We start from the raw sequence: 27,923 nt of genomic DNA, 5'->3' as shown, positions 1-27,923 counted from the left end.
GAGCCCGGGGCTCTCGGAGGTGCTGGGACAGAGACAAGACGCCCCCTGCCCCGCCAGGTGGCTCTGTCAGGTAGCATCCCAAGGGAGGCAGGAGACTGGCTGAAAACAAAATGATGTTTGCCCCTTTGAGAGTTAACATCCCTCCAAGCTGCCTGTTGCGGGTAGGAAGGCTGTGTTCTCTGCGCAGGATCGGGTGGGAGCGGGTCTGGGTCAGGGCCCCGCATTCAAATGCTCTCGGCTCTCTGCACCGCCAGCGAGGTTCATTCATGATCTCCGCGATTTCCAGGGGAGAGCCGGACCCTAGATGAAGTCCCATTACACCGTTTGCTAAAGACGCGCTCATCACGTCTGCCACTGCGTTTGCGATGGACCAAGCACCAACCAGGAGCCCAGGGCAAGAGGGCAAACCCCAGTTCCACCACCACAGACTTGCTGTGTTACTTTGAGCAAATGTCTTAACCTCTCTGGACCTCAGCTTCTTCCTCCCAGTCATAAGAGTATTAGAACTGTGATTCTCACCAGGGACGGTTTTACCCACCCAGAGGACAACGAGCAACATCTAGCACCGTAGTCGGCTGTCCAACAAGGGGATGCCCGTGGCATCTCGAGGGGAGAGGCCAGGGAGACCACCGGACACCCCGCAGTGCACCAGGCGGCTCACACAGCAGGGGACTGTCCCGCCCAGGACATCCACAGCGCAGACATCGGGAGACCCCGGAGCGGACGGGCTGTGGGGACGACGGACGGACATGCCTTACTGGGCTGGATGCAAACTGGGGGAGTGGAGAAGGTCCACTGCCCTTTCTCCATGGCCCTTCCAGAGAGTCGGGTGACACCTCTCAGGAGCTTCCCCTGCTCTGGGAAGAGCAGAGAGCTGGTCAGGGCTGACAGCCGCGAGGCCAGAACGTCCCATTCAGGGATCCCCGAAGCGTCGGTGACGGAGGCCCAGCGCGCCTGCTTCGGTCTGTGCATCTCCTTCACCGCCGGCTACCTGGAGACGGGCTGGGGCCCCTGCAGGCGACCCCTGCGACGCCCCTGAAACGGAGACGCGTCCACTGGGTGCTTCCAGAGCCAGAGAGAGCGACAGTCCGCCTTTTCTCCTAACGACAACCTGGGTGCCTCGTTCCGACGCGCGCTGGGAGCCAGAGCCGGCGCCCCGACGCCCGTCCGCAGCGGGGCCGGCTGGCGTCCGGGCACAGGAGGGCCGAGAAGCGTTCCCCGCGTGCAGCTGGCCTCCTCTCTTGTGACTTCCCAAACCAAGCAGCTTCTTGGGAGGCACGCTGGAGTGTTTAAAAATGAGGCAATAAAATAAATCACTTGTTCTCGGAAGACAGCCTGCTGGTCATTAGGCTGCGCGTTTGTGCTGCGTGAATGCCGGCCCGGAATGCTGACGGCCGGGTGCAGCAGGGTCACCCCCCCCCGCCTCCCCCCTCCCCCCTGGCCCTGCCCCGGGGACACGGGCCATGCGAGGGCGCTCTCGGCCAGCAGGGAAGGTGTGCAGGGACGCCAGGCTCGCCGAGCGTTGCAATTTGATCCTGCAGTATTTCAACACTCGGCACGGTCTCGCCGCCCGCAGGCAGCTGCCCAGCTGGCCCTGGAGCTCCCGACCACCTCCGCCTTCCTGCCCGCAACAGCCAGTCCCTAAGCATTTCTAAAGAGAGTTTTTGTGTGTGTGTGTTTTTTTTTTAAACATTTTATTTTTAAGTCATCTCCGTACCCAGCTGGGGGCTCGAACTCAGAACCCTGAGACCAAGAGTCGCACACTCCACCGTCGGAGCCTGCCGGGCGCCCCCAAGAGGGCTCTAAAGAGCTGGAAGTGAGGGCACCTGAGGGGCTCAGTCGGTGGAGCGTCTGCCTTCGGCTCAGGTCAGGATCCCGGGTGCAGGGATCGAGTCCCACATCCGGCTCCTCCCCCCTCTCAGGTTCTCTCACATTCTCTGCCTCCCTCTCAAAAAAATAAGTAAATAAATATTCTTTAGGGGCACCTGGGTGCCTCAGTGGATTAAAGCCTCTGCCTTCGGCTTGGGTCTGATCCCAGGGTCCTGGGATCGAGCCCCGCATCGGGCTCTCTGCTCAGCGGGAAGCCTGCTTCCTCCTCTCTCTCTGCCTGCCTCTCTGCCTACTTGTGATCTCTGTCTGTCAAATGGATAAATAAAATCATATATATATATATATATATATTTTTTTTTTTTTTTTTTAAAGCTGAACGTAAGTTTTGTTCTACAGCTACCAAGTCTGGAGAACCAATTAGGCCTAATCCAGTCCTCACATGGCTCCTCACACAGAACCAACATTGGACGCGTCAGGGGTGTGAAGGTAAAAGAACTAAAACCATGGAAGTACCTGAAGAAAATGAAAGAGAATTTCACATGGGGAGGTCCCTTCCGAGCAGGATGTAAAACCCAGACGCTCTCAAGGAAAGGAAGAGAAATCTGACGTCACACAGATTAAAATTTTCTCCTCGAAAACAAGCAAACAGCCCAAGCCCTGTGACAAACAAGACAGCCGCTCCCAGCACAGTCGGAGCTAGAGCCGCCAGCCGGTGGCCTCGAGGGACCCACGGGGCCTTTGGGGCCTGGCCGCCCCACCCCCACCGCTGGCCTCACCCCTCTGTCAGGACGAGCTCCTTCCCGCAGGGGTGACGCAAACCCTGACATCACGGAGGCGATTCCCTCCCACGCGCATGAGGTCCCTGAGGCTCAGGCAGCTCCGCAAGGCAGCACCACACCCCGAGGTGACACCGACCCAGGCTGACCTGGGGAAGTGTGTCCCCTGCCCCCGCCAGAGGGGACATCGTCTGTTGGCCGGAGCAACCTCGTGGGCTCCTGAAGGTATGGGCGGTCCCGGCACCTGGTGGACTGACGTTTCCCTGCCACAGCCGTCCTGCTGAACACGTGCCTGTCCCCCGGCCTCTGCGTCAGCGCCTCTCTCGTTCTAGAACGTTCCCCTGGAAATCTGCCAGGCTGGCTCCCTCACCTTTGGGCGGGGCCTTTCCTGCTCACCCAGCTGAGGACGGCGACCCCCATCGCACCCCATCACCCTGTCCGTCGTGACGCTTACACTCCCCCGGCACAGGTCACCCTGCGAGTGGACAGGAGAACGGAGATCACCTTCGCGGTTTCGAGCAGGACGTAATAGAGGCAGCGGCCGCTCATGGCTGGAAGTGGAAAGGGACCCGCTGGGACTCCCACGTGCAGGCAGCGGCCACTCGCCCGGTAGCAGGGGGCCTTCTGGCAGCTGGCGCTGCGGGGTGGCACACGCGAGCCGCCGTGAGGCCTGGGAGCGGGACACGGTGGGTGGTCATCCCACCAAGCCAGCCCCCGCCCCAACCTCACGAAGAAGCTTCCAGTCAGAAGCCATGAGGAAAGGGAACAAGTGAGGGTCCGGCCCGTAGGTCTGCCCGTGGCGCCCCCAGGACCAGGCGGGGAGGGCACCGGCCGCCATCCTGAGCCTGCTCTCCCTGGCCAGCCCTTTCTGCCTAGCTTCGAGGTACCCTGTCCACGCCCCCCTCAGGCTGGGGGCCACCGGGAGGGCTGAAGCCGGAGACTCTGTGGCGTATGGGGAGTGGTACTTAGGCAGGAAAGTGGAGATAAGGAGACGTGCTGGAGACAGAAGGATATGGAGAGGAAGACCCCCAAGGGGCCACGGGGCAGCTCAGAAACAGTACGGCTGGGCACAAGCCCCAGGCGCCTCCCTGGCACCAGCACAGGGACCCCTTTGCCAGATGCTTCTCCAGAGCAGAGGGTGTGGGCCCGGCCAGGCATGGGCTGTCGCGATGCCCGACACCCCCCAGCTCTGAGCCTCTGCGAGCTAAGCTAAGGTAGGCACGTCCAAGGGCTAGGAGGAGACTCTGACTCACTAAAGAACTCCAGGGGTCTCTGAACATACGGCCATGGAGCCTTCTAGAAGCAGAGCATACTGTGTTCCTCTGAGGCTTGGCGTGAACAGACGGCCGGCACATCCCACCTGGGGGCCATCAGACAGTGAGTGCGGCCCGAGGGGCAAGCACCCCGCAGACTGGCCAGAACCCCCAGGCCCAAGGAAGCATCAGCTCCCAGGACTGAGCGCACCGACCAGGACGTCCCTTCCACACATCTCCGAAGGGCGCGGAGCTCTGCGCCCGTCCTGGCGTGCAGAGCGTCAGCACAGACCCAGCACACCCGCCCACCAGCGCCAACCCCGGGGGCACGCGAGGGCAGCGACACCCCTGCAGGAAGAGCTTGCGAGGCGGGTCCCGGGACAGCGGGCCGGTTGGGGCTCAGGATTCACGCGGTGGGGAGGGTCCCTCCCCCGGCCTCCTTCTGGGTGGGGCAAGGCAGTCCGCAGAGGCTTTCCGGCCTCTAGGAGCAGGGCCCAGGGTCCACCATTCTTTTAGGGGTCCACAAAAACGTTTTAACTTTAATTTCTTCTAAAAGAAGAAGAAAACAATGAGTCCCTCCATGCTGGGTCTGTAAGGAATCCAGGCTGGGTCACACCCACCTTAGGACCAACCCACTCGGGACGTCTACTCCTCCCACGTTCGCTGCCCTGACGCTCTGGGGGCGTCCGCCCCGTGCCAGGCACTGTCCCGGGCCCTGACGGCACAGACCCACGAGAACAGCAAACATCCCACCTCATGAGCCCCCGGAGCTGCGCCTCCCTTGCCTTCCGGCTGGGAGAGCCCCCGACAGAGGTGACGCGTGGGAAAGAGGTGGTGCCAGAAGGGGCCCGCGACCCCCTCCACAGCCCCTGGCTCCAACAGACGTTCAACCCACCAAGTCATCCGTCCCACTCCACAGGCGTCGGAGCAGAGGGGCAGTCAGGGGACACGCTCGCCCCCACGACCCCCTGCCATCCTGCGGCCATCGCATTCCCTCTCGGGAAGAGGAAGAGAGCCGGCCGTCAAGCTTTCTTATTTCGCTTCTAACTGCAAGCTGTTTCTCCTGGCGTCTCCTTCAGGGGTGCGTCTTCCACCCGATGTCCAGTGTGCTCCCTTCCCAGAGGACCCTGGTAGGCAAGGCACAGGCACTGATGTGTCCTCGGCGTGGGCACGGAACTCTGCACCCTTGCCCTAAGCAAGACCAGGACTGTACGGAACACGCCGTGTTTGCAGAGCACTTGGGATTGAACACCACGGTCTCATCGTCATTTGCTTGTTGTGTCTTCAGGGACCCCGACGAGACGGGCCTGCCTCTTCCCATTTCACAGTGAGCGACAGCAGCAAGATGGAGGTCTCCGGACTTGGCCTTCCCAGTGAGAAGTGGGGCTCGGGGAGGCTGAGTGGCTTGCCCAGCGTACCCCAGCCTGCTGGACTCGTAGCCACCTGCTCAGACACAGCCCTGTCCCCCCTCCAGGCTTGACCATCCCCAAGCTGCAAGAGCTGAAAACAGACCATTCTAGACTTTCCCGCCTCCGCTTGAACAGCCCACGATTCTATTCTACATTCAGAAAATAAGCCTATTGATGGAAAAAGAAAAAAACCCCAAACCAAAACACATAGACATAAACCAGAGAAAGAGGATTCCAGATTAACCAGCTTTTTTTTTTTTTTTAAGATTTTATTTATTTGACAGACAGAGATCACAAGTAGGCAGAGGCAGGCAGAGAGAGAGGAGGAAGCAGGCTCCCTGCCGAGCAGAAAGCCCGATGCAGGGCTTGATCCCAGGACCCTGGGATCATGACCTGAGCCGAAAGCAGAGGCTTAACCCACTGAGCCACTCAGGGCACCCCAACCAGCTTTTTCGGTAAATGTCAAAGGCTTTGCAACTCTGGGGGTGTGGAGCACAGTTCCTGTATTAGTGGGGGTTCTCCAGAGAGCAGGAGTCAGGGGAACGCATTCGTAGAAGGAGATCTGAAGTAGGGAATAGGCTCGCATGATTAGAGAGGCTGACCAGTCCCAAGACCAGCAGTCGGCACCTGGACACTGGAGGGCTTCGTGGTGTTTTCTGGTCCAAAGGCCAGCAGGTTTTTAGCCCAAAGGCAAGTTTAGCTGATATCCCAGTTTGAAGACATTAGGCAGGAGGAATCCTCTCTTCCCTTGGAGGGGGCAGCCTTTTGTTCTATTCGGGCCTTCAACTGATGGGGTAAGGCCCACCTGCATTAGGGAGCGCAGTCCGCTTCAGTCAGTCTACCCATCTAACTGTTACTCTCATCCGAAAAAGCACATCCCCAGAAACACCCACGATAGCATTTGACCAAGTACATGGGTACCGCCCGGCCCAGCTAAACTGACCCACGAACTACGGCTCCCTTCTGAGAGATTTCAGGAGCCATGAGGGCTGGAGAATGTCCAGCCTCGGCCCTGACTTGCAGGATAGAGCTGGAGAAAGGATGTCGCCACCACCCCCCATGGGGACGGAGAATGCACGTCTGCTATGAGGCCACCAGGTGGCAGCGGGGGAGGCCCTTCCCTGGCCTGAGGAGCCGGGAGGGCGCTGCGCTTCATCCGGCTGGAAGGCAAGGCTCCCCTTGGGGGCTGACCTTGGGTGTGACTCTGGCTGTGGCACCAGGACTGTCAGATCATGGGTGTAGACGGGGTTCAAGTCCATGGAGACCCACACTGCTCTACAGCCGGAGCCGGGGGCGCCCTCCTCCCTGCAGACGAACCGCCTGCCCTCGCTGGTTCCCAGAAACAGCCACGCTGTCTGTCCTTCACGGGTCATAGGACACAGGGCGGTTGGGCTGGTGCGCGGATTCCCAGTGATTTGCATACCCGAGGCTCGTGACTGTTTCTCTGTGGGTGTCAACGTGGGTCCTGGAGACGGAGTTCTTAAACCCTAAGGCAAGGTCAGAGCAGGACACTAGTCTGGCCGCTTCTACTGGAGAAGCACGGGCAAGGGGCAGGGCTCTCGAGGACCAGCCTGACACCATGAGAACAGCTGTGCGGTCCCCTGCCACCAGGGAGAGGGCTCCGTTTCGCTGTCCCACGCACACAAGCCCGAGATCAGACGGGAGCTGCTGTCCCCAGCTGCTCCAGCCACGGCTCCGGTGACGAGGACAAAGGAAAGAAAGCCCGAGTCCCAGCAAGAGAGCCGCTGTGACTCCCGCTCAAGGCAAATTACCTGTCTGAAGTCCTAACCCGAAAATACCACCACCCACAAACCTGTTTTCTAAAACAAAACACGGAGCCACAGAAGTGCCTGAGTTGGACCAATGACTCACGCCCAGGAGCTGCGCGATGGCCCCACGCCCACGGGGCTGTCGAGACACCATGGGGATCTGGGGGTTCTCACTGCGCTGGTCGGGTCCCAGCCAGACACATCCTTATCACTGGCCGAGACTCCCGGATCAACCACGCGGACGACGTGGTTGATATGGTGACGAAGAACAGAATCCTCCGCATACGTTGACCCTGTTTCCTGCCCCTTTTAAAAAGTTGTCTGATTCAGGGCACCTGGGTAGCTCAGTGGGTTAAGCCTCTGCCTTCGGCTCAGGTCATGGTCTCAGGGTCCTGGGATCGAGCCCCACATCGGGCTCTCTGCTCAGCGGGGAGCCTGCTTCTCCCTCTCTCTCTGCCTGCCTCTGTGTACTTGTGATCTTTGTCAAATAAATAAATAAAATATTTTTTAAAAAATAGTTTTCTGATTCAGACACAGTGGTAGCAAGCATGTACCACCCCATCTGCGGGCTCGCTGGCCTCAGGCCTTCAGGCAACACACTCCCAGGACCCCGGGATCATGACCTGAGCTGAAGGCAGAGGCTTTAACCCACTGAGCCACCCAGGCGCCCTGAACCCCCATCTGCGGTCTCCCCCCCGCACCCTGGCAGCCCGACCCAAGGGGGTGCAGCCCCCCGACTCAAACGTACCGCCCGGACACCCACAAGCAGTGCTGCTGGCTAGAAATTTCCCGGCTTCCTTTCTTCCCCTAAAAATCCCAATTATTCGGGGCGCCTGGGTGGCTCAGTGGGTTAAGCCTCTACCTTCGGCTCAGGTCATGATCCCAGGGGCCTGGGATCGAGTCCCGCATAGGGCTCTCTGCTCAGCAGGGAGCCTGCTTCTCCTCATCTCTCTCTCTGCCTGCCTCTCTGCCTATTTGTGATCTCTCTCTCTGTCAAATAAATAAATAAAATCTTTAAAAAAAAATAAAATAAAATAAAAATCCCAATTATTCTATTTCTTCCCCCGTAAAGCCTAGCCTTTGGAAAGCCTGATTTCGGCCCAGCTGCCTCCGTCTCGCCGAAGCGACCCCCGGTACTGTCCTGCTTCGCCCACCTTCAAGCCGTGTCCCCTTGGACGTTCCTTCACCTCCGTCCTTCCTGATTTGTACGATTTTCCCCTTCTGTGCTTTTCTCTTAGAGCCTTATCTGCTGCATTTTTCACTGCGTCCTAGTTCTGTCTGAATTTCTTAAGTGATTTCATTCATTTCTAATTCTTGTCACTTCGTTTCTGGGCTTTTCTAATGCATTCTTTCCTGTCTTGTCAATTCTCTTAATGTCGTTTAGTTCCTTAAAAAAAAAAAACAGAAACAAACGCAGACGCACACCCAGAGGACTGGTGGTTGCCAGAGGGGCGGGGGTGACGAGGGACAGACTTCCAGTCACGCAGTGGGGCGGTCCCAGAGACGAGAGGCCCCGCCCGGGGATGTCGATGAGGCCGTGGCGACAGGGCCTGCACCAGGCAGCGGCCACCCCGGCCGCGGCGAGCACGGGAGGCAGGCACAGAACCGTTGAGTGGGTAGCTGTGTCCCCGACGCTAGCGCAACATCGTGCCTTCAGAGGAAACCTTTGACATTTGTCTCTCTTGCAGGAGCATTTTTCTGGCCTTCCCTGGTCTATAGGATGCTCTGCGCCCGCTCAGCTTCGTATGGACTTGACTTGGACGCTTTTCTGATGCTTATTTTTATGTGAAAGTGGATCGTAAACTTCCAGAATTCAAGAAAGCGTCTGAGATCTCCAGAGCTCCCTCTCCTGCTGTTCTGGGGAAGGTCACAAGAAAACCCTCCCTTCGAGGCTGCCGGAGCCGCTTCAGCCTCCTCTCCCTCCGTCCCGCCCTGTCCCTAGTTTTCAGCCCACTCCTGGCGGGTTTCCCTCAGTGTGGGGCCCTTCCCAGGGAGCCCCGCAGGCCGCACTGGAAGCTCCACGGACCGATAGCTGCGCCGCGCACACCGGCCGCGGGGACCCGGGCTTCCACACCAGGAGGAGGGCTTGCAGGGCCCCGCTCCCCTGTGTCCCCCCCCCCCCGCTAAACGACTAAACGCTGATGAACACTGGGGCTCGGGACTGTGCTGCTCTGGGCCGATGCTCATGGTTTGCGCAGGGGTCTCAGCAACTGGTCGGGCAGTGAATGCTGCCCATACAGGGCGGGAGGGTCGTGGTAGAAAATAAATAACAAATGTTGCCATTTTAACCCTTTCTAAGCCCGCAGTTCAGACGGCTGCTGCGGTCCTGTTCCCAGAAACGCTGCTTTCCGAAGCCCTTTCATCAAACCAACCCAATTCACTGGGGGGGGCACCTGGGCAGCTCAGTAGGCCGAACGTCTGCCTTCGGCTCAGGTCACGATCCCGGAGTTCTGGGATCGAGTCCTGTGTCAGGCTCCCTACTTGGCCGGTGGTGTGCTTCTCTCTGTCTCCCTCTGCCACTGTCCCTACTTGTGCTCACTAGCTGTCCCTCACATAAATAAAATCTTTAAAATAAAATAAAACAGATTCATTGGTGTGTCATGACATTTTACTGAGATCACCTCTGCCTAGACCGGAGACCTGAGAGGCGCCCGACGCTTGTGCTCAGGTATAAAAGGACGTGACGCGTTTAAGCAGAACTACATATTGGAGGTTCGGCGACCCAGAACACTGTGACCTTTGTTCAGGACGCCCCACTTGTTGCCTCGCTCTGAGACAGCCAAGAGACAGCAGCAGGCCACCCAGGCTCACCCATTTCTCATGCCATCCCGGTCAGAGCCCGAATGACACCCACTGGCCGGCAGGCGCAGGACCGACCCAAGGGCCGGCAGAGGCCTCCGCGCCCGAGAGGGGCTGCTGTGCGCCCTGCCCTCCCCCCAGCAACACGCTGCGGTGGGAGGCCCGCGGGGGCCCCTGCGGTGGGAAGGACGCGGGTCGCCTCCCTGGGCTGCTGGCAAACGCACCGCTCACGTGAGGCCACGGACGTGCGGTCACGGACATGCGGCCACGTCACGCCCCTGCTCCGTCCCCTCGGCCGGCTCCCACGCACCCTGACCAGGAAAGCAGACGACGGAGGCAGGCCGGCACGGTGTCTGTCCCGGGCTCTTCTGGCCTTGCCACCCCTACACACAACCGGCAAGCAGCTGGCGACAAGGGGGCCCAGGTCCCGAAGGTCCACACCTGTCCATTTTCTTTTTTCTGAAGCCACGTGATTCGAGGATCCGTGTCGTTACTGAAGAAACAGTGTCTCGGGCAGCCTGCCACCAGCCATGTGTGGGCTCACAGAGTCCAAGGAACACTTGTCACAGGAGCGAGCGAACCGTCGGCTCCGGGTGGCATCTGCGGGCCGGCTGCTCACAGCTGCCATCGGTCTGCAGGACCGCCCACGCGGCTACAAATGGTCCCGCACATGTGGGGCTCCACTCTGGAGCTTCTAGAACCCAGGCCCCCGGATCCAGATCTGTCCTCCACCTCTCCCATCTCCGAGGGTCCCACTCTCCAAAGGACGCTATGGCGTCACGTCCCACAGGAAGAAAGAGACATGCTCGTCTTTAAACAGTTCACATTTATTATCGATAACAGTAAAAAAATCTTTTAAAGACTATCAGTATTGTATTACCAAAGGTGAGGTAATATGTTTACAAAACATTTACAGAATTTGATATGCAAATAATGGATTGAGGAAGAGAAGTGAGTTAAGACACTAGTAACATTGGGGAAACCAAAAGAACCCTTAGTGCAGAAGCAAGGCGGAGAGGAAGAAACGCAGGGCCGGGTCCCCTCCGAGGAGAAGCAGGCGCCCGTCACTCGTGAGCAACCCTGCTGGCGTCTGCGCAGTGATGTGCTTTGAACTCTTAGAGACGCGTTCGACTCTCTGGGGACAAGAGAGGGCCACTTCTGAGTCAACTTAAAACCAACACGTCTTCGGACTGGGGGAGGGAGGGATGGCTGCGACTCAGACAGTTCTACAAACATCCCTGGGCTGAGCTGGCCTGTGGAGGGAAGCGTGTTCTTGGCAGCTGTCAGCAAAACCGCCGTCTGAGACACACACAGAGAGAGAGAGAGGGAGAGAGAGAGGGAAGGCACCACCTTCAGGTCCTTACAATTCAGAAGCAGAAAGCACTGATCAGAAGCAGCACAGGGGCGCTACCTAACCCTAATGTGCTTTCTGGAGACAAGGCTTTAGGTGCCGTGCTGAACCTATCTTTTCAAGCAAAGGGAACAACTCCGGGAAGGCCAGCAACAACGGAGAAGCCCCGTCTTCGGTGCGCGGGCGCCTCACGGGCCTCACCGCCTGGGCGCTCCTCCAGAGCCCGCTGGGGCTCACCCACGGGGCACCCACGCCCTCCACACACTTGTCCACACCGTGGCCACCCGCCGCAGGCCCCGGGAGCAGATGGGAAGCAACGCGGCCCAGGCTTCCGTGCCTCACCTGCTGCTAACAGCCACGCGGCTTTGGGCTCGTATCTTTTAAAAACACGAACTCTTCCGGTAACACCCACCACCACACATCACATCCTTATCACAAACACTAACCCAACGCAACATCCAGACAGATTCGCAAATGACCTGCTTTTCCCATAAAAAGCTGAAAAAAACACAGACCAACACGAGAACACCGTGCTTGGGAACTGGGAATCCAAAACAGAACACAAAAGGCAAACCAGCTCATATTCTGATCTGCTTCTACGAAGACTCCCTTATAACTAGACCCCACTCTCCACCCGCCCCATTTCTCACCAACACCCCCCGACGTCCACCCCACACCCCACCTCCACCCCAGCCACACACACGTGTGCCCCCCACGCACTGACACCCACTCCAAAACCCCCCACTGCCACACTCGCACACGTGCCCGCACTGCCGCACTCGCACACACCCCACACACGTGCCCCCACTGCCACACTCACACCCACGTGCCCCCCCCACACTGCCACACTCACACACAAAGCCTGGCACACTCACACATGCATCCCCCACCACTGCCACACCCACCCCCCACGCCTGCACATGCAGACACAGCCCCGCACGCCGGCGGTTTCCGTCTATGCGGGAGGGGGTCCCCGTCAGCCCCTCGCTCTCCCGAGGCGGCCGCGCAGCGAGAACACTCATCAGCTCAGACGGACACTGGACAACTTCAAACAGCAAACGCGACTGAGTCTCCAAAACAGCCTTCTAGTGACTAGGAAAACCACGCGGGCCCTGATGCTACCGAGCCAAGAGGAGGCAGAGGGCACGCAAGTCTCGAGTGAGCTTAGGATGAGCATCTGCGGTAAGAACGACACCAGAAGGAAAAGGGAAAGGACCCTCCCGCGCGAGTTCACACACAGAAAAACCCTGCTCTGAAAGTACAAAAAGATGTGGAAAGGAGGAAAGAGAAGCTGTTTAATGGTGGCGGTGCTCTCCTGTGGCTGTGGGGGCCCCCGAGAGCCCCGGGCCCCACCCGCACCCACCACAGGACAGCGGGGCACCTGCCCAAGGGACCCGAGTGGGCTGCTCCCACAGGCTGTCCACGAGCGCTCCCCATGGGAGCAGCGCTGCTCGGAGGACAGGGGCCTGGTGGGTCCCTCGAGCCGCGGGCCGTGCCAGGGACAGCGGGGGGCAACACCGTGACGCGGTGCAGGGACAGGCCAGCAGTTCCTGCTCCGTGTAGGAAGGAGGGCCAGCGCCGGAGGACGGATGGATGGTGCAGCAATTCATCCGCTAATGGACAGGGTGTGGAGGTGGCTGGAAACATTTTTTGCATCAACATTTGAGACGAAGTCAACCTCTTAATTGTATACAAACTACTTTTCTTTCGAAAGAGCCCTTGTGCTCTGGTTTGCTTTTGCGCACACTGTGTACAAAATCTATGGCTAAAGAGTGCGAGTTAAAATGACCCGTCGAGACGGTCTGGGCTCAAGGCCTACGCCTGCCATCCGGAGAGCTATCTGCTACCTAGAGGGTGAGGAGTCTGCACAGTGTGGCCGCCGGGCGGGTGGCGGGGCGCGGCGGGCTGTCCGAGGAGGCGCGCTGTCCCCTCCGCGCCCTGGGCACGGGCGCCGCGGCACTACCTGGAAATCATGGAGCTGGACTGAGACTGGCTGGAGGAGGTGGTGGCGGCGCTCAGCTGGGAGAACCCGCTGTGGCTGGACTCCAGGCTGGTCATAGAGCCTCTGCGGACAACACAGGGAGGGGAGAGGTGTGAGGAGCCCACGGCAGGCTGCCCTGCGGGGCACCCCCAGCACTCACGCGGCAGGCCCTCCCGGAACCGCGACTGCCTGCCGGCTTGGCCCACGGGTCCCCCGAGCCCCCACCCCCCAACCCCCTGTGCTGCTGCGGGCCGGGCGTGGGGAGCCCGTACCGGAAGTCCTCGGAGCCGATCACCTCGGTGTAGTACATCACTTTGCACTTGTGGGACGACACCTGCAGGGAGGCCAGCACGTCGTCCACCCGCGGCAGGTTGGTGGCGGCGCACGCGGGCATGCTGTGGAACCTCCACTGCAGGATGTAGAAGCCCGGCCACCTGGTCACGTGCGAGCCCTGGAACGAGTCGGGTGGCGCCGGCTGAGAACTCCCTCCCGAGACCCTGCCTGGCCCCAACCCCAGCGCGCACCGCCCGCAGCCCTCCCCGAGCACGAGCACGCTGGACGCAGCCGGCCTGCTGGCCCAGTGGCTGGAGAGTCAACTACGTGCTCCTAGGCTGGTTCCACTCGGGGTCTGCGGGACCTAGGCCAGGCCCCTCCCAGGTGCTGCGTGGCCTCGGGGAGGGACTCCCGGTGGGCGTCTGTCCACCCCCAGGACTTGCAGCTTCGGGGGAAGGAAGCCACCGCAGCAGCAGGGGCTGGTGGGATGCGATGAGGCAGCGTGGGCAGGGACCCCTCGTGCGGCCTTCAGAGGCTCCAAACACATCATCTGACCCAGCAGTGCTCTCTCGGACCGGCTTCCAATGATCTTACTAGAGCATTCTGGCTAACAGAATGCAATCTAGGGCAGAATGTCAACCTCTGAAAATTTATCTTTTTCACTAATTCTGGAGCTTAAACTGTTTACTATTTTTAAAACCCAATAAAATACTCTCTTTTCCTCTACTTCTCGGCCCCCCACTGACAGGCTCCTCCCTGAGAACTGTAAAGGCAGCAGAATTATGCATCTATCACACAGGCCAGAGCACCTGAGAACCACTGCTCTTTGCATAAGGACTCAACATGACCGGCCACAATTTGAAGAATGAGCTGACAGAGCATTTCCAAAGGAACGCGAGGGCTCAGTGATGACAGCTCCCCCTCCCCCAGCACGTGCTGGGCTCCCTGCTGTTTAGGGTGACTGTCCTCTCCAGGAAGGCTGGATCCCAGCTGTCCACGGGCACAGAACGGCTTTCCCTGCCTTCCACGTCGCTTCTGTGAAATTAACTTCTCAAGAAAACTCAGGCACTTGAGCTAAAAGTCATGAATTCATCCCAGAACCCTTGCTCAGGTCTGAGCTCCCTGTCTTCGGAGCCTTCCTGGGCTTCCCAGGTCACTGTGACCGTAACCAGCACTGCACACAGCCACAGGCGCTCCCGCAGACCGACAGCGCCAGCCACGCAGGATGGCAAGGCGGCAGCAGACCCCTCCCTTGAGAAGACAAAACCCCCGAGCTGTGCAGGGCCTCGGACGGCCTACCTGCACACTCTCCCCTTCTCTGCAGATCAGAGGCGACTCCACCATGCTGTAGTCGCGGCCCAGCTGCCAGACTCGGTCTATCAGCTGCACATTGTTCCCTCCCGGGGAAGTGATGCTGTGCGCCCCCAGGGAGTCCTTCTTGGGGGGCTGGGGCGACCTCTTGGAGTGGTAGATGTTGAAGACGATGTCTCCTTTGCACACGTCAAAATCCCAAGTGATCACTGAAGAGGCATCCACGATCTGAATGAGAATCTGGAAGCAGAGAGTGTGTTCAGCACGAGCCCCCGAGCCCCGGGCCGACACGGTGGCAAGCTCGTCTCTGCGGGGAGCTTCTGGGCCCAGCCGTGTGTGTCGTAGGAGGGAGGGAGGCCTGTCCCGTCAGCCCATCAGCCGTCTCTTCACCCGCACCCACCGTGCTGCCCACCTGCTGCCCCCAGCCTCCCCTGCTCTCCCTCCTCCCAGCCCTCCTGCTCCATGGCACAGGCCGAGCTCCGCGGCCCCCTCAGCTGCACCCGCAGCCCAGACTCCCCGCTGCACGACCCTTAGCACCGACATGCCGGCTCCCGGCCGTAGAAATGCTGTAACAACACAGAGCAGACGTGACTCAAGGTGGTTCAGAAGTGGTTCCACGGACTGTTCTAGGCCGGGGAGCACGAGGACGTCCCAGAGAAGGTGGGAGCTGAGTAAAGGGCACAGAAGGAACAGAAGGAAGCGCTCCAGGCAGGGGCAGGGACAGACTCACAAGGAACAGTGGCAGCCAGGGCCCGCCAAGTGGCCTGGGGCAGGGGAGGGCCGTGGGGACTGAGCGCCCACCTCAAACTCCAACCTCCTCACTGCGCCCCAGGCAAGGTTCCCAGCAGGGACTGATCAGAGTCAGACCTGAGCACGTTACTGGGGGCACAATGGGAGGACTGAGCGCTGCGGTGAGAGCTCAGGCGGTGGCACCCCCTCCTCCCAGGGCGACCCGGCTGGCGCTGTGCCCATCAGGCAGACCCCGCGATTCTACCACTGCAGCTTCTCAGCACAGAGCCACCCCCTCAGGATCTCCCTAAACAGCAGATTCCACGGGGCACGACAGTCCTGTCTGGGCACCGTGACGGTCCTTCCGCAGCACAGTGGCTCCCCCGGGGCCAAGCTTTCCCCAGATGTGGTCCCCTTTGCGGACCCCCCCGACCTTCACCGCGGGGACACAGAGTTCAGCCCTTATTTCCGGGCTCTTATGGCCTTCACTTGTGTTTTACTTAACCCCCAGAGTAGGGCTTCGCATTCCGACGTAGAAAACTTCCACCTGCCACATGCCCCACGACGCAGGAGAACCGACCCCGCCAGGGAGCTCCCTACCACAGACCACAGACCACAGACAGAGCGAGTTACCTAAGACAAAGAAGAACTCCGCCCGCGCCAGGCCTCTGAATACGGAATTACCAGAAATAATCCTCAAAAGACACAGCCATGAAAAATCTGAGATTTCCCCACCGAACCCACGCGTGCGGCAGACTGGATCTGCCCCTGCCTGTTCGAACACAGCAACAGCAGCTGCCTGCGCCACACGCAGCCGCGCCGGGACAGACACCAGCAAGGACGGATGGCAGGTGGCAGTAAGGGGTCAGCCTGAGCGCAGGGCCCCGGCGCGCTGAGCCCTGGCTCGGGGCCCCGCACCGCTGTCCGGAGCAACCACCCCCGAGGCACAAACGGCGCCGCCCAGAGCTCAGGAAAGGCACTCGGTGTGAGCCCTGAGAGCCCAGACCGCCCGCCACGTCACAGGACACACAGCATCAGCCGGACACACAGTCCTCTTGCTTCCGCCCCTAACGTGGCCGTAAGAAGGGAAAACAGAGAAGTGCTACTTCTCCGGACCCTGCCCAACTTACAAAAAACGGGCAAATTCTTCCACAAACAGAAATAACTGAAGCCCGGTCACGAAGAGAGAGACACCGAAACCAGCCCTGCAGCGTCGTCAGCTGGCCTCAGGCGCAGAGTCCGCGTCCCACAGGGAAGCCTCCCCCACCAGCCACCCGCCCCGTGCCCGCGAGTCCCTGGCAGAGCAGAGGTCAGGAGGCCTCGCCGCCTTCTGGGCGCAGGTCCCTCGAGAGACGCCTGTCCCTCAACGCAGACTTTCACCCCAACTAAAGGTTTGGGAAAAAAAATAATAAACCCTAAAGGCCAAGACCAGAAAAAGCATTTGATGCTTCTGAAGGCGCTCTTGCTGGGAAGATGCGCTGCGGAACGTCCCTGGGGAGACAGGGTGGGTCCCCGCCCTTCGGGCCCGCGGCGCGGACGGCGCACCTCGTGCGGGGCTCCTTTGAAGACGCTTGCAGACTGGTAGATGGTCTCGGTCCAGAGCCGGAGGTCCTCGTTCTCCAGCTCCTCCGCAGTCCTGTACAGAGACTTGGGGACCAGTCCGCCCTCGGGCACCTCACACTGCAAACACAAACACAGCAGTGAACACTGTGCACACGGAAGGGGCCCTCTGAGAACCAATGCTCTGTGGCAGGCCATGTCCCGGCAGGCGCAATGACCCTGGCCGCTTGGGAACGGAACACGCCGGCACCGTCCCAACGCCAGCTTCCGGGCTGAGCAACGTGACTTTTTAAAACCTCTTAGATCTACGTGTACAGGCTGACGCTAATTTCCCAGAGAATTTACATTACTACGTAAGAGGTACGGGACTCCATTACTAACGCTGCTTCGTGGAAAAATGACAAGCAGTTACACAGCACTGTAAAGAGAAAACACGATGCTAAGAAATGTTTTGTTATCGGGGCGCCTGGGTGGCTCAGGGGGTGAAGCCTCTGCCTTCGGCTCAGGTCATGATCTCAGGGTCACAGGATGGAGCCCCACATCGGGCTCTCTGCTCAGCAGGGAGCCTGCTTCCTCCCCTCTCTCTCTGTCTGCCTCTCTGCCTACTTGTGATCTCTGTCAAATAAATAAAGAAAATATTTTAAAAAAAAGCTTTACTCTCAGCAACTACAGGCAGGTGTTTATTATAAACTCTGACCGCTAATATATAATCAACGACGAAAGCTTTGTTGTGTAACCCAAGTCAGATCAGTCCACGACACGAGACAGAAAGTAATTAAGCAGAGCCTCTTCTGAGTCCGCTTACACTGGGCTAGGTTAATTAGAATCTCTGTACTTCACGTATTTCCTAGCTGACCTTGATCTAGTGACTCAACACTGAGGTTCAGAGAATCCCAGCACCTCCTACACGGCCTGGGAGGCGGTGAGCCAGAGGCAGCCTCTGTCAGACGGACCGCAGGGAGCGGGAGAGCCTGGCCCCCTGCACGGACGAGGGCGACTCTGACCGTGGGGAGCGCGTCACAGCGCGTCACAGTCGGCCCGGCGCGCCGTGAGTGAGGTCTCCCTCTGCTCCAGCTCACAGTCAGAAGGACCAACCACTTCTGGACTGTTCCTAATGTGAGTCGTCTGGGGGCGTCTCTCCACAGCTGACCTCCTAGGTTAATCTCCCGGCCCTCGGTCAGGGAGGGTCCTGAGGCTCCCCAGCCCCTCGCACCGCGCTGTGCCGATGTCTGCCATTCCTGACGCGGGACCGAGGCCCTGAATGCTGAATCCAAACTCCTCTAACCAACCCGAAGACTCCCCTGAAAACCCGGTTTGTTGGCTAAATACACGTATCCAAGCTAGTGTGTACACCTCTCAAAAGGACAACTTTATTTTCCATAGGCTGATAGAGATCCTTTCTCTGAGGACAACCAGGCTCCCCTCTGGCTTTAGCTGTCAACAGAGGAAGCCACCTGGGCCCTGCAGCCTTCGGTCTCCCTCACCCTCACGGGAGTCGGTCACGCCCCGGCGGCTGTGGTGCTCAAGGACCCTCATCACAGTCCAGGGCAGAGAGGCGGATGTGGCCACCCGATAGCCTAGCCACGCCACGAATCAAAGCCCCCAGATGACAGAGGTAGTTCTCTTAACGTGTCCCCTTCAAAATGTCCCCCTTATTTAATGTCAAGGGGGTGATCTGGCAGAACCACGTGGAGCTTTTCAAAGTGTTTTTATAAAATGCACAGCTCCTCAGAACAGTTATGAGTCTGAGCTGCACAGAACTGAGCGAATAAAGGTGCAATTACATTAGGCTCTAAAACAAATTCTCATTATATTTAACAATGAAGAAATACACATGTTGCCAACAATTACCAAAACGGGTCTATGTGGTTTAGCCCTGGGTCAGAGAAATGTCAGCCAAACAAAGAAAAACAAAACAGAACAAAAAACAATAATCCAAACTGTAAGTCTGAAAATCGTTTATACCAACCAACAGCCACCTTTCCCACCCCCGTAAAGCCGCCGAACGCAGAGCGGCTTGCCCCGATACATACCATGCACTCCCCGCTCAGGAAATCTGGAATGATCTCTTTATCGATGTAGTCCAGCAGGCCTCCGGGACCCTGGTAGTCATTTCCTGCATAAATCAGGAATTTCCTTCTGGTGTTGTCATCAATGAATGGACTAACCTGCAGGTAATGAGAAAAGACCGTGCAGGCATTTCGCTCTGCTGTGTGATTTCCAAAGATTAAAATCACCCTGCGACAGTATGAGTGGGGGGCGGGCAGGGAGCCCGACACACTTTTTCCACTTTTTCCGTAACGTCTATTTGCGTGACAAAAGGGCTCTCAGGAGCTCTTCCCCCCCTTCAGCGGTTTGAGAGGGCCTGTATGTTTCCACATTTGCTATTTCCTGACTAGTTAAGATGAACAGACACAGGGACAGGAAAGCCAGCCCAGGCGCCTCGTAAGTGGCTCCCGGCTTGGGCAGCGGCGCAGCCACACTCACCAGCGTCCAGAGGACCGGGAAGACGCGGGGAGCGCGCAGGATGAGGAGGCGGCCGAGCGTCTCGGGGTAGTTGGCCTCCACCACCTCTATGATGCGCAGCAGGGCCTTGACACCGGGTCTCCACAGGTGGCGCATGTTGAGCCCCTCCAGGTCCACCAGGCAGGTCCACGAGCTGTAGGGGTGCAGATGTGTGAGCCACGCACTAGACACGCACACGTGCAAGACCCATCCTAAGCGAACTTCTTGACAGTACGAAACCGCCGTTTAGAGCCGTTGCCAAAACCAGACCAGTTTCTAAAACATCAAGCGCCAGGAACTGCGCTTCCAGCCCGAGGCCCACAGCGCACGGACCCGTGGGGGAGCCCCGTCCCGGAGCAGCAGCAGCTCCGCGGCTCGCTCACCGCGAGGACCCACCCGGACCCACGCGCAACCCCGCAGACAAGGCACCCGATGCACTGGGCCCAACTCGCCGGGCCACGACAGACCGAGCAGGCCACGAGTCTGGCTTCTGACGCCCGGCATGCTTGAAGCGCCAGCAGCTCTGCCCTGGCAGACACGACGTACTGGAGCCAACGCTGCAGCCAGGACAGGAACTCGAGACTCCCTCCTGCCAGGCGGCACCACCCTCCCAGGTCCCCCGCTGGGCCTTCCTATGTCCACCCCCGCGCCACCGCACATTTCCCAAACAGGTCACCGCAGCAACAAGTGCGGCTCAGAAATGCAGATCCTCGCAGCCCGCAGCTAAGACAGAGCCGACCTGCGGCCCGGGGCTCCCGAGGACCCGTGGAAACCGGACAGGCCGACCCACTCAGACTGAGGGGACAGCAGTGCCTCACTCAGGGCAACAGATACCAAAATCCAGCACCCACCCCTCCCAACCGACCCAACTGCATGTATGGCTTTCGGTCTCCCCACCTTCTGGAATACTGCAGACAACGGGAAGCCATTTAGATTTGGTTCTAGAAATCTAAAAGCCTAAAAATCAAACCAGATTTGGGCCCCAAAGTCAACTAGAGATATTTACCCCACATTCTCAATAAGCTGGAAGGGAAAACGAAATTAGTATCTACCTGATGGGTCGACCAAAGACTTTTGTATTTTCTTCACACCGTCTCAGCCCTTCTTCGTTTATGGAGAGAACCTGCGTGTGAAATGGCCACAAAAGCCCACGATTAGTCTAAGTAACAGCACTGCGTCAAGCTATGAAACAAAGTGACAATCACACCGCCCGCTGAGCAGAGAGCCCGATGCAGGGCTCGATCCCAGGACCCTGGGACCATGGGCCGAGCCGACGGCAGACGCTTGACCCACTGAGCCCCCCGGCGCCCCCGGTTGTTTCGTTTTCACTTAAGCACATCCTTCTCCTCGTGACTGCCCGCGCTGCGGGGGCTGAAGGGGCCGGGGCTGGGGCTCGGGGGGCAGGAGGAAGCACTTATAACCGTGCAGGTAAGAGATGTGAAGACCTGCGGGTAAGGCAGCGCCGGGCAAACACTACGAGAGGCTTGACCTGAGAGACAGCTCGGGAGGGGAGGGGAGGGGTAGGACCAAGAGGGCCCCAAACTCAAGTCGTCTTGAGTGGCTCTACAGATTTTGTGTTGATGCTTCCCCATGAAAAACATTTTTATAACTTCCATGCCCTCTTTTGAAATTTTAAAAATATATTCACAGATTGGCCTATTTTTAAATGGGAATTTTATGTTTTAATTATCATTGCTTTGAAAACATACAGTTTTTACAATTTTTATTACATCAGCCACCGCAGAGTACTTGATTCGTTTTTGCTGTGCTGTTCCACGGCTCACGGCCTGCGCCTAACGCCCGGTGCCCCACGCAGCCCGCGCCCTCCTTGATACCCATCACCGGCCTCACCCATCCCCGCCGCCCCCCCCCGAAAGCCCGTTTTTTCCCCGGAGTCCACAGTCTTTCGTGGTTCACCTCCCACTGTGACCCCCCCTGCCCCTCTCATCTAATGTCCCCCACGCTGCTCCTCATGCTTCACAGATGAGCGACTGGCCTAACGGCGACGCTCTCCGTGCTCGCTAACGCGGTGAGGTCAGCTCGCTGCTGGCGGGGGCGGGCGGCGACCTGCCCAGCAGGCACTTACGTAGCGCAGCAGAGCCTCCTCCCCGAGGGCTCGCACGAGGCCCTTGGTGTCCATCTGCCCCAGCCGGAGCACGTACAGCGGCCGCCCGTCTGCAGGGGGAGGGCAAGGGAGCATCAGCCGCGTTGCTGAAGAGAAGCTGACGGGGCCACCCTAGGAGCCTCACCGAGGAGCCCGCCTTCCCACTCAGAAGCCGCGGCTGGCTGTGTGTGGGCAGGAGCGCCCCCGCCGCTGCCCCTGTGCCCAGGATAAGACACACCAGTCCCATCTCAGCCTCTCATCTGGCTCTAGCGACAGGTACTGACGGGGTGGCCGCTAGGCCTCCTCACTTCAACACCAGACGGCGGAGCAGAACGGACTTTCAGTGCGGGGGGCCGGGGGGGCGGCGGGGGTCCACCTCCGAATATCCACAGAAACTTTTTTCTGTGATAATGGAGTATTTTAAAATTTTGTTTCTTAAAGAAAACACTTTTTTTTTTTTTCATTTCACGAGTTAACAAAACGTTAACCTCTAGATCTTTTTTTAAAAAACCAGCGTCCGCTGATTCCCACCCACAGGATCAGGACCAATGAGGACTTCCAGGACATTTTTAAATCCGCCCCAAGCAGCACACGTTGGCTCTACGTGTTTACAGCCCAGAGGTGTAGCAGATGGAACCCGAGAGGAACCCCCTCACTTATACAAATGCTCTGTCTTCACGGGCTAGCGACACAGAGGGAGAAAGATCTCGGTGGCCACAGTGTCCCCTGGAGTCCACAGAGTCTCTAGAGCCTGGACTCCCGACACTCGGTGCCACAGGGGAGCGGCAGAAAGGCCAGGAACGGCATCTGCTACTGACAAGCCACTGCGACTTGTCTTCTGATACTGGAGGGTCAGCCCTGTCATCTTGACAAAGAAGTCCAAATTTTCCTTGTATTTATCACTCGGCCTGGGTCTAGATCTGTTCTACTTAAAACAGAAAGGTCTTTGTGCTCCTAAATCTTGTTGAAAGGAAGATTTATAAAAGGTGTCTTTATAAAATTTATAAAAGGTGTATTTATAAAATACATTTGTTAATGTTTCACTACCAAACTTTAATCTTTGAAGGGTGGGCAAGTAGAATAAACGTATGTTGCTAGGAAAAACAAAGAGCTACAATTAATCTGGGAAAGTACAGAAGATGAGGTCCGGAAAACAGACAAATCCGAGCCGCTCTGTTTTGGAAGAATCTGCTGGGGGGGGGCAGTTCCAGGGCCATCCGCGTGCCTGCCCTACACCCCGATTCCGTTCTGTCCAGCTCCGAACCAGCGAAGAGTGAGCATGACCCTGGCAAACGCCGGCTTTCCTGCGAGGCGCGCCATGGAACACGATCCCAGAGAACTGCGCTCGGCTTAACCCACCCTTCGTTTTAGGGGCATCGCTTCCTTGGCTTGTGTTTTGCTTCCTGCCCAAAACACAGCTGAAGTGCCTCACTGTTTTGATATAGAAAATCTGGCTACATACTGTCCTAGGTCTTGTAGGGACTGCAGTTAGTGAACGTTCCTTTACTAGCACTGTTGCTCCTGAAAGCGCTGCCCTCCAACATGCCAGTTTTTTAAATGAGTCAAAACAAAGTCAGAAGAGGAGGTGAAGAAACTTGGTGGCCAAGGGGCCACGAGCCGAGGGAAGGAGCAGACCGCCCACCCCTGCTGCTCTATGGGGGGCTTCGGGGGGCTTCCGAGGGGGCGGGGTGGAGGGACTAGACGTATGGATGGACTCCACTCTGTTCCCGAGACGGGCCCCTTCGACCGCACGCAGTGTGGCCTTGAAGCACGTCCAGGACGCCCAGCCCACCTTTGTCGTGGTGGTGCCAGCCCCCCGCGTAGTAGTCCTGCAGGACCTGCGGGGGGCTCCAGGTCTCCAGAATGTAGTCCACCTGGTGCTGCTTTCGCCAAGTCAAGGACTGACACAGGATCTCTCTGGCTTTGTCGATATTGAAGTCCCGGGCACGTAGGAACCGGAGAATATGCTCGTCTTTCGGGATCTAGTGAGAGGAAAGATGTTTCTAAGCACTGTTAAAAGTTGCTAAGGGGAAAAAAAAGAAACCAAGTTACTAAGGGAATAACACTCTAAAACTGTCACTTTTCACCAGAGGGAGCTGCATTATCGCACTACTTAAAATTAACCGTTACTAGAGAAAACCTTCCTCAATGCTTTAGAAAATCGGTACCGTTAATCAGAATAATCTTTATCGTGGCCCATTTCAGTTTGGGCCAAGTAGAGCAAAGGCATAAATAACTCGTTAAACATCAGATGCTTCAATCCACAGGACTGACGGAGGGTTACGAGCCGGGCGCACTTCTCCGCACTTTCAGGCCACCAGAACAAGCGTGACGATACACAGTGCTGACGGTGGTCGGGCTGGTGACATTCGTAATGCACTCCTCCTCTAAAGTCTGCTGCCATGCAAGGTGGCCAAAACCACGTCGGAGTCTCCTCTGGCCTGGCCGTCTTCCTCTGCGGCCATGCGCTCGCCGCTGGTCCACAGGGGACAGGAGGGCGACGGGAGGGGAGCCTGCCAAGGGCCGCACTGCCAGGAGAGCACGAGGAATGGAGGGGGTGTCGCTGCCGCCCAGGCCTGCCTTCAAAGCCTCACCCCAGTGCTCACTCGCCTCAGGCAAGTGACCTCACTGCTCCGTGCTTCAGGTCCCTCCTATGACAGAAACGCCACCACCTCAGGGAAGACCTCATCGAGATCGTGAGAGCGCCTGGGGCAGGCTCAGTGCACCACAACTGACAGCCATGACGACAGGTGCTATGGTCTCGACAAGTGATCCTGAACAGTCCTCAGACCGTGGCTCTTGTAACCTGGGCTGATGGCTCACGGAACCCGAGCGCAGGCCCACTCCGCACAACCCCAGCTTCCCTTCACTACGGGACGCCAGCCCCCAGCCAGACACGCCAGTCTGCCTGTGCTGGCCACCAGCCCCCTATCCGTATGAAGCTTGATAGAAAAACCGGATTTCTTAACAAGGCTAAAATTCTACCAAAAACCTCAAAATGAAAGCTCAAACACTTCTGGTCTTGGAACCATCTGTGAAATCCTTCCAAAGCTTCTGAAAATTAAACCATCTGAATCCTTGGGGGCGCCTGGATGGCTCGGTCGGTTGAGTGTCTGGCTCTTGGTTTCAGCTCAGGTTGTGATCTCAGGGTTGCGGGACGGAGCCCCAGGTCGCGCTCCTCGCTCAGCGGGGAGTCTGCTGGCTATTCTCTCCCTCTTCTCCCCCATCCCTCCCCCTACTCTATCGAAAATAAATAAATACATAATCTTTTAAAAACCTGAATATTTGGAATATAATATTGCCTTGTAACTTGACCTATAATTGTTTTTAAGGGAGACCCTCCTCTGGTAAACCTCGAAAAGCTCAGCTGATCATACACAGCAGGGCTTCTCAACTCGCCAGGAGGGACTCGGATGCCACATCCAGAAATACAGATCCCCCGACACTGGGACTGAGAGGGACAGCCCCAGCTACGGCAACTGGGAACGTGTACTCTACGAAACTATGAGCAGGACCGGGTCCAGAGCAACAAAGACAGCACCGTGCACAGGGGGTGTGGGTTCTCACTTTGCCCTTATGGGTCTCCTGGAGCCACTGGCGAAGTCGGATCAGGCAGCTCTCCTGTAGCGGGGTCAAATCACCCAGGTACCTCTTGATGTAGTCCGCGTCTAGTTTGTCTGCAACAGAAGTTACGGACAACACTTACATAGAGAACACTGGAGCGTGGAGGCTTCCAGACTGGTCCTGCTCAGCAAAGTTAAGTGCGGTTCCTTGAGTCGCAGAACTCAACACCACCCCAGGGACCGCAGAGCCAAGCCGGCACCCTGGAGACCCTCGGGGAGAGTCTATAAGATCAAATCACTGACCGAGCCCCGGGTCCAGCTAGTGATTCAGTTACATTCCCTGATCACTGCATGGTCAACTCTCTTTGCAAAATTACAACGCTACTCACGACAGGAGAAAATGTGTAACAGATGATGAGTGACTATTTTAATTCAAACTTCTATAAAGAAGACCTACGTGACATAAAACTATCAAATAAACCAAGCATGTAGACTTAAACCTATTCTGAAAAGAGCTACTGCGCTCAAGAACACAAGAGGGGCGCCAGGGTGGCTCAGTGGGCTAAAGCTGCTGCCTTCAGCTCGGGTCATGATCTCAGGGTCCTGGGATCGAGGCCCGAGTCAGGCTCTTCTCAGCGGGAGCCTGCTTCCCCCTCTCTCCGCCTGCCTCTCTGCCTACTTGTGATCTCTGCCTGTCAAATAAATAAAATCTTGAAAAAAAAAAAAAAAAAAAAAAAAAGAATACAAGAAATCTTCTTCATGATCGGGTACCTAAAATACAGCAAACGCTCATGAGGTGGAAAAATAAAATGTGTCCCCAAACCAAATTTAAGTCTCCGCCACCTGCGACCTACTGAATGGCAAACAAATCGCACAGTTTCGCTACAGAGAAGAAAGTGTGGAAAGAGAAACCAGTACTTCAACAAAACTTAGGAGTGGTAGAATTTTCTTGGGTGGTTTCACAGTGGGCGTCACTCTGAGAAATAAACAGGTGTGTGCGTATGCACATGTTGTGTGTGTACACATGTGTTTAGCACAGCACACTGGCTACATGCAGACCCCAGAGCCAGCTACCTCGGCTCAGTCCCAGTGCCACCACCCGCCGGGTGTGTGACTCTGTGCAAGTTACTCAGCATCTCTGGGCCTCAGTTCACTCATGCAGAAAATGAGGGTAATACGCACTTTGTAGTAAGACGGAACCACGGTCAAGTGAGTAAATTTTCATTCAGTGCTGACCACATGTTCTAGCACAGAGTATAAGGTGTTTGATGGTGACACAGCTGTGAAAAGGATTAGTTGCTACCTTTCATTCACTAAAGATGCCCTCAAAATAAACACATTTCCTGGTATCAAGAAAAGAATAACTTGATATAACCCTTCCTGCCCATTAAAAAACATTAAAATGTTTCTTCATTCTAGGAAAAAAATAAAAGGTGGCCAAGGGACAGTAATTATGTCCACGCGTCCTCAGGAAACAAGCATGGCTGGAGGAAGCCGAGGGGAAAGGACTCCGCGGAGTCCCCTGGCCTGGCTCGCGGGACGACCCTCTCTCCAACGCACCGTCCGGGGTCCCCGCCGTGGGCTCGGGCGGCCCGCTGGGGCTGCCGAGGGCCTCGCTACCCGGCCCCTCCGCCTGGGCAGCGTCTGGAACCACAACAGCTAAGGACGCTGCCTGCTTCTTGCACGACGAGGAGGCCTCCGAGGACGGGGCAACGGAAGGCGGAGTCCAGCGGGGCACGAACGTTATGCCTTCTTCTTCCAGCTGACGAAGATAGTATTCGATGATTTCCTTTCCCTTTAAACAAAACCAATTTTAAGGTGAGCGTATATTCAACATTCAAATCTTTCCATCTCCCTCAGGTTTTTAAAACACTAATAAAAACTGAATTGCTACAGAATAAATCTATAAAAAGGAAAGTGAAATGCCTTTGTGTTTTTTGTTTTTCATAATTGTTTTACTTCCTTTTCTCCAAAGGTCTAGGAAATCATATCTAAAGATACAGAATTTCTTTTTAGGACGAGTTAGAAGCACTGATTTATCACACTGGTACTCAGTGTATGCTTTGTGTCTCCATCCAAATTCGAACACCTTGAGAAGAAAGCAGGCCTTCCAGAAGCTCTCAGAACCCCACATGGATACACTTCACAACCATATTCCACAGCAACACTGAGCAGCGGGATAAAAATGAGAAGGAAATGGGGGCGCCTGGGTGGCCCAGTTGGTTAAGCATCCAACTCTTGATTTTAGCTCAGGTCGTGGTCTCAGGGTTGTGAGATCAAGCCCCACATCAGGCTTTGGGCTCAGCGGGGAGCCTGCTTGAGATTCTCTTTCCTTCTCCCTCTGCACCTTCCCACTGCGCTCATACACTCCCCCAACCCAATCAAATAAATAAATCTTTACAAAAAAATGAGAAGGAAAGTTTTACCACAGATAATAATAATCCGACAGCTGGGGACCCTCAGGAGATCCCCGGCAAGCGTCCCCTCGAGCAGTGTCTCCTTGAGCAGTGTCTCCTGCCCACAGACCCAAAGGCGGCAGCTGGGGGTGCTGCACGCCGGCGGCTCCGCCTCACCCAGCCCAACTTGACTCCACTGGCTGCCAGCATCATCCGAGCCCCCACCCTACCCTACACTGCCCTGGAACACAAGGCTCGGGGAAAAGCCAAGTACTTCCTTGTCTTGAAACAGCGGGGATCCCTGAACGTCCATT

General features: G+C 57.2%; 1 protein-coding gene across 7 annotated transcripts in view; it reads right to left on the bottom strand.

Annotated features, from left to right (window-relative positions):
* SEC14L1 (SEC14 like lipid binding 1) overlaps positions 1–27,923 on the bottom strand; it is a 75,291-nt gene that overhangs the window by 8,600 nt on the left and 38,768 nt on the right. For 5 of the 7 annotated variants that reach the window (XM_032320118.1, XM_032320119.1, XM_032320120.1 and 2 more), the window contains 11 exons: positions 26,774–27,008; positions 25,218–25,327; positions 23,443–23,632; positions 21,633–21,721; positions 20,599–20,669; positions 19,529–19,700; positions 19,075–19,209; positions 17,027–17,161; positions 14,741–14,992; positions 13,441–13,619; positions 13,151–13,252 (listed from right to left, as the gene is read on the bottom strand). In XM_032320118.1, the coding sequence (XP_032176009.1) occupies positions 13,151–13,252; positions 13,441–13,619; positions 14,741–14,992; positions 17,027–17,161; positions 19,075–19,209; positions 19,529–19,700; positions 20,599–20,669; positions 21,633–21,721; positions 23,443–23,632; positions 25,218–25,327; positions 26,774–27,008 (1,670 nt within the window). Of the gene's footprint in view, positions 1–9,626; positions 10,621–12,911; positions 13,253–13,440; positions 13,620–14,740; positions 14,993–17,026; positions 17,162–19,074; positions 19,210–19,528; positions 19,701–20,598; positions 20,670–21,632; positions 21,722–23,442; positions 23,633–25,217; positions 25,328–26,773; positions 27,009–27,923 lie in introns of those variants that run through there. The other 2 variants (XM_032320117.1, XM_032320121.1) reach the window with 2 other exon arrangements.

The sequence above is a fragment of the Mustela erminea genome, chromosome 18, assembly GCF_009829155.1.
Source record: "Mustela erminea isolate mMusErm1 chromosome 18, mMusErm1.Pri, whole genome shotgun sequence".
NCBI lineage: Eukaryota > Metazoa > Chordata > Mammalia > Carnivora > Mustelidae > Mustela > Mustela erminea.
Note: the sequence above shows the minus strand (reverse complement) of the source record. Positions and strands in the feature narration are given on the sequence as shown.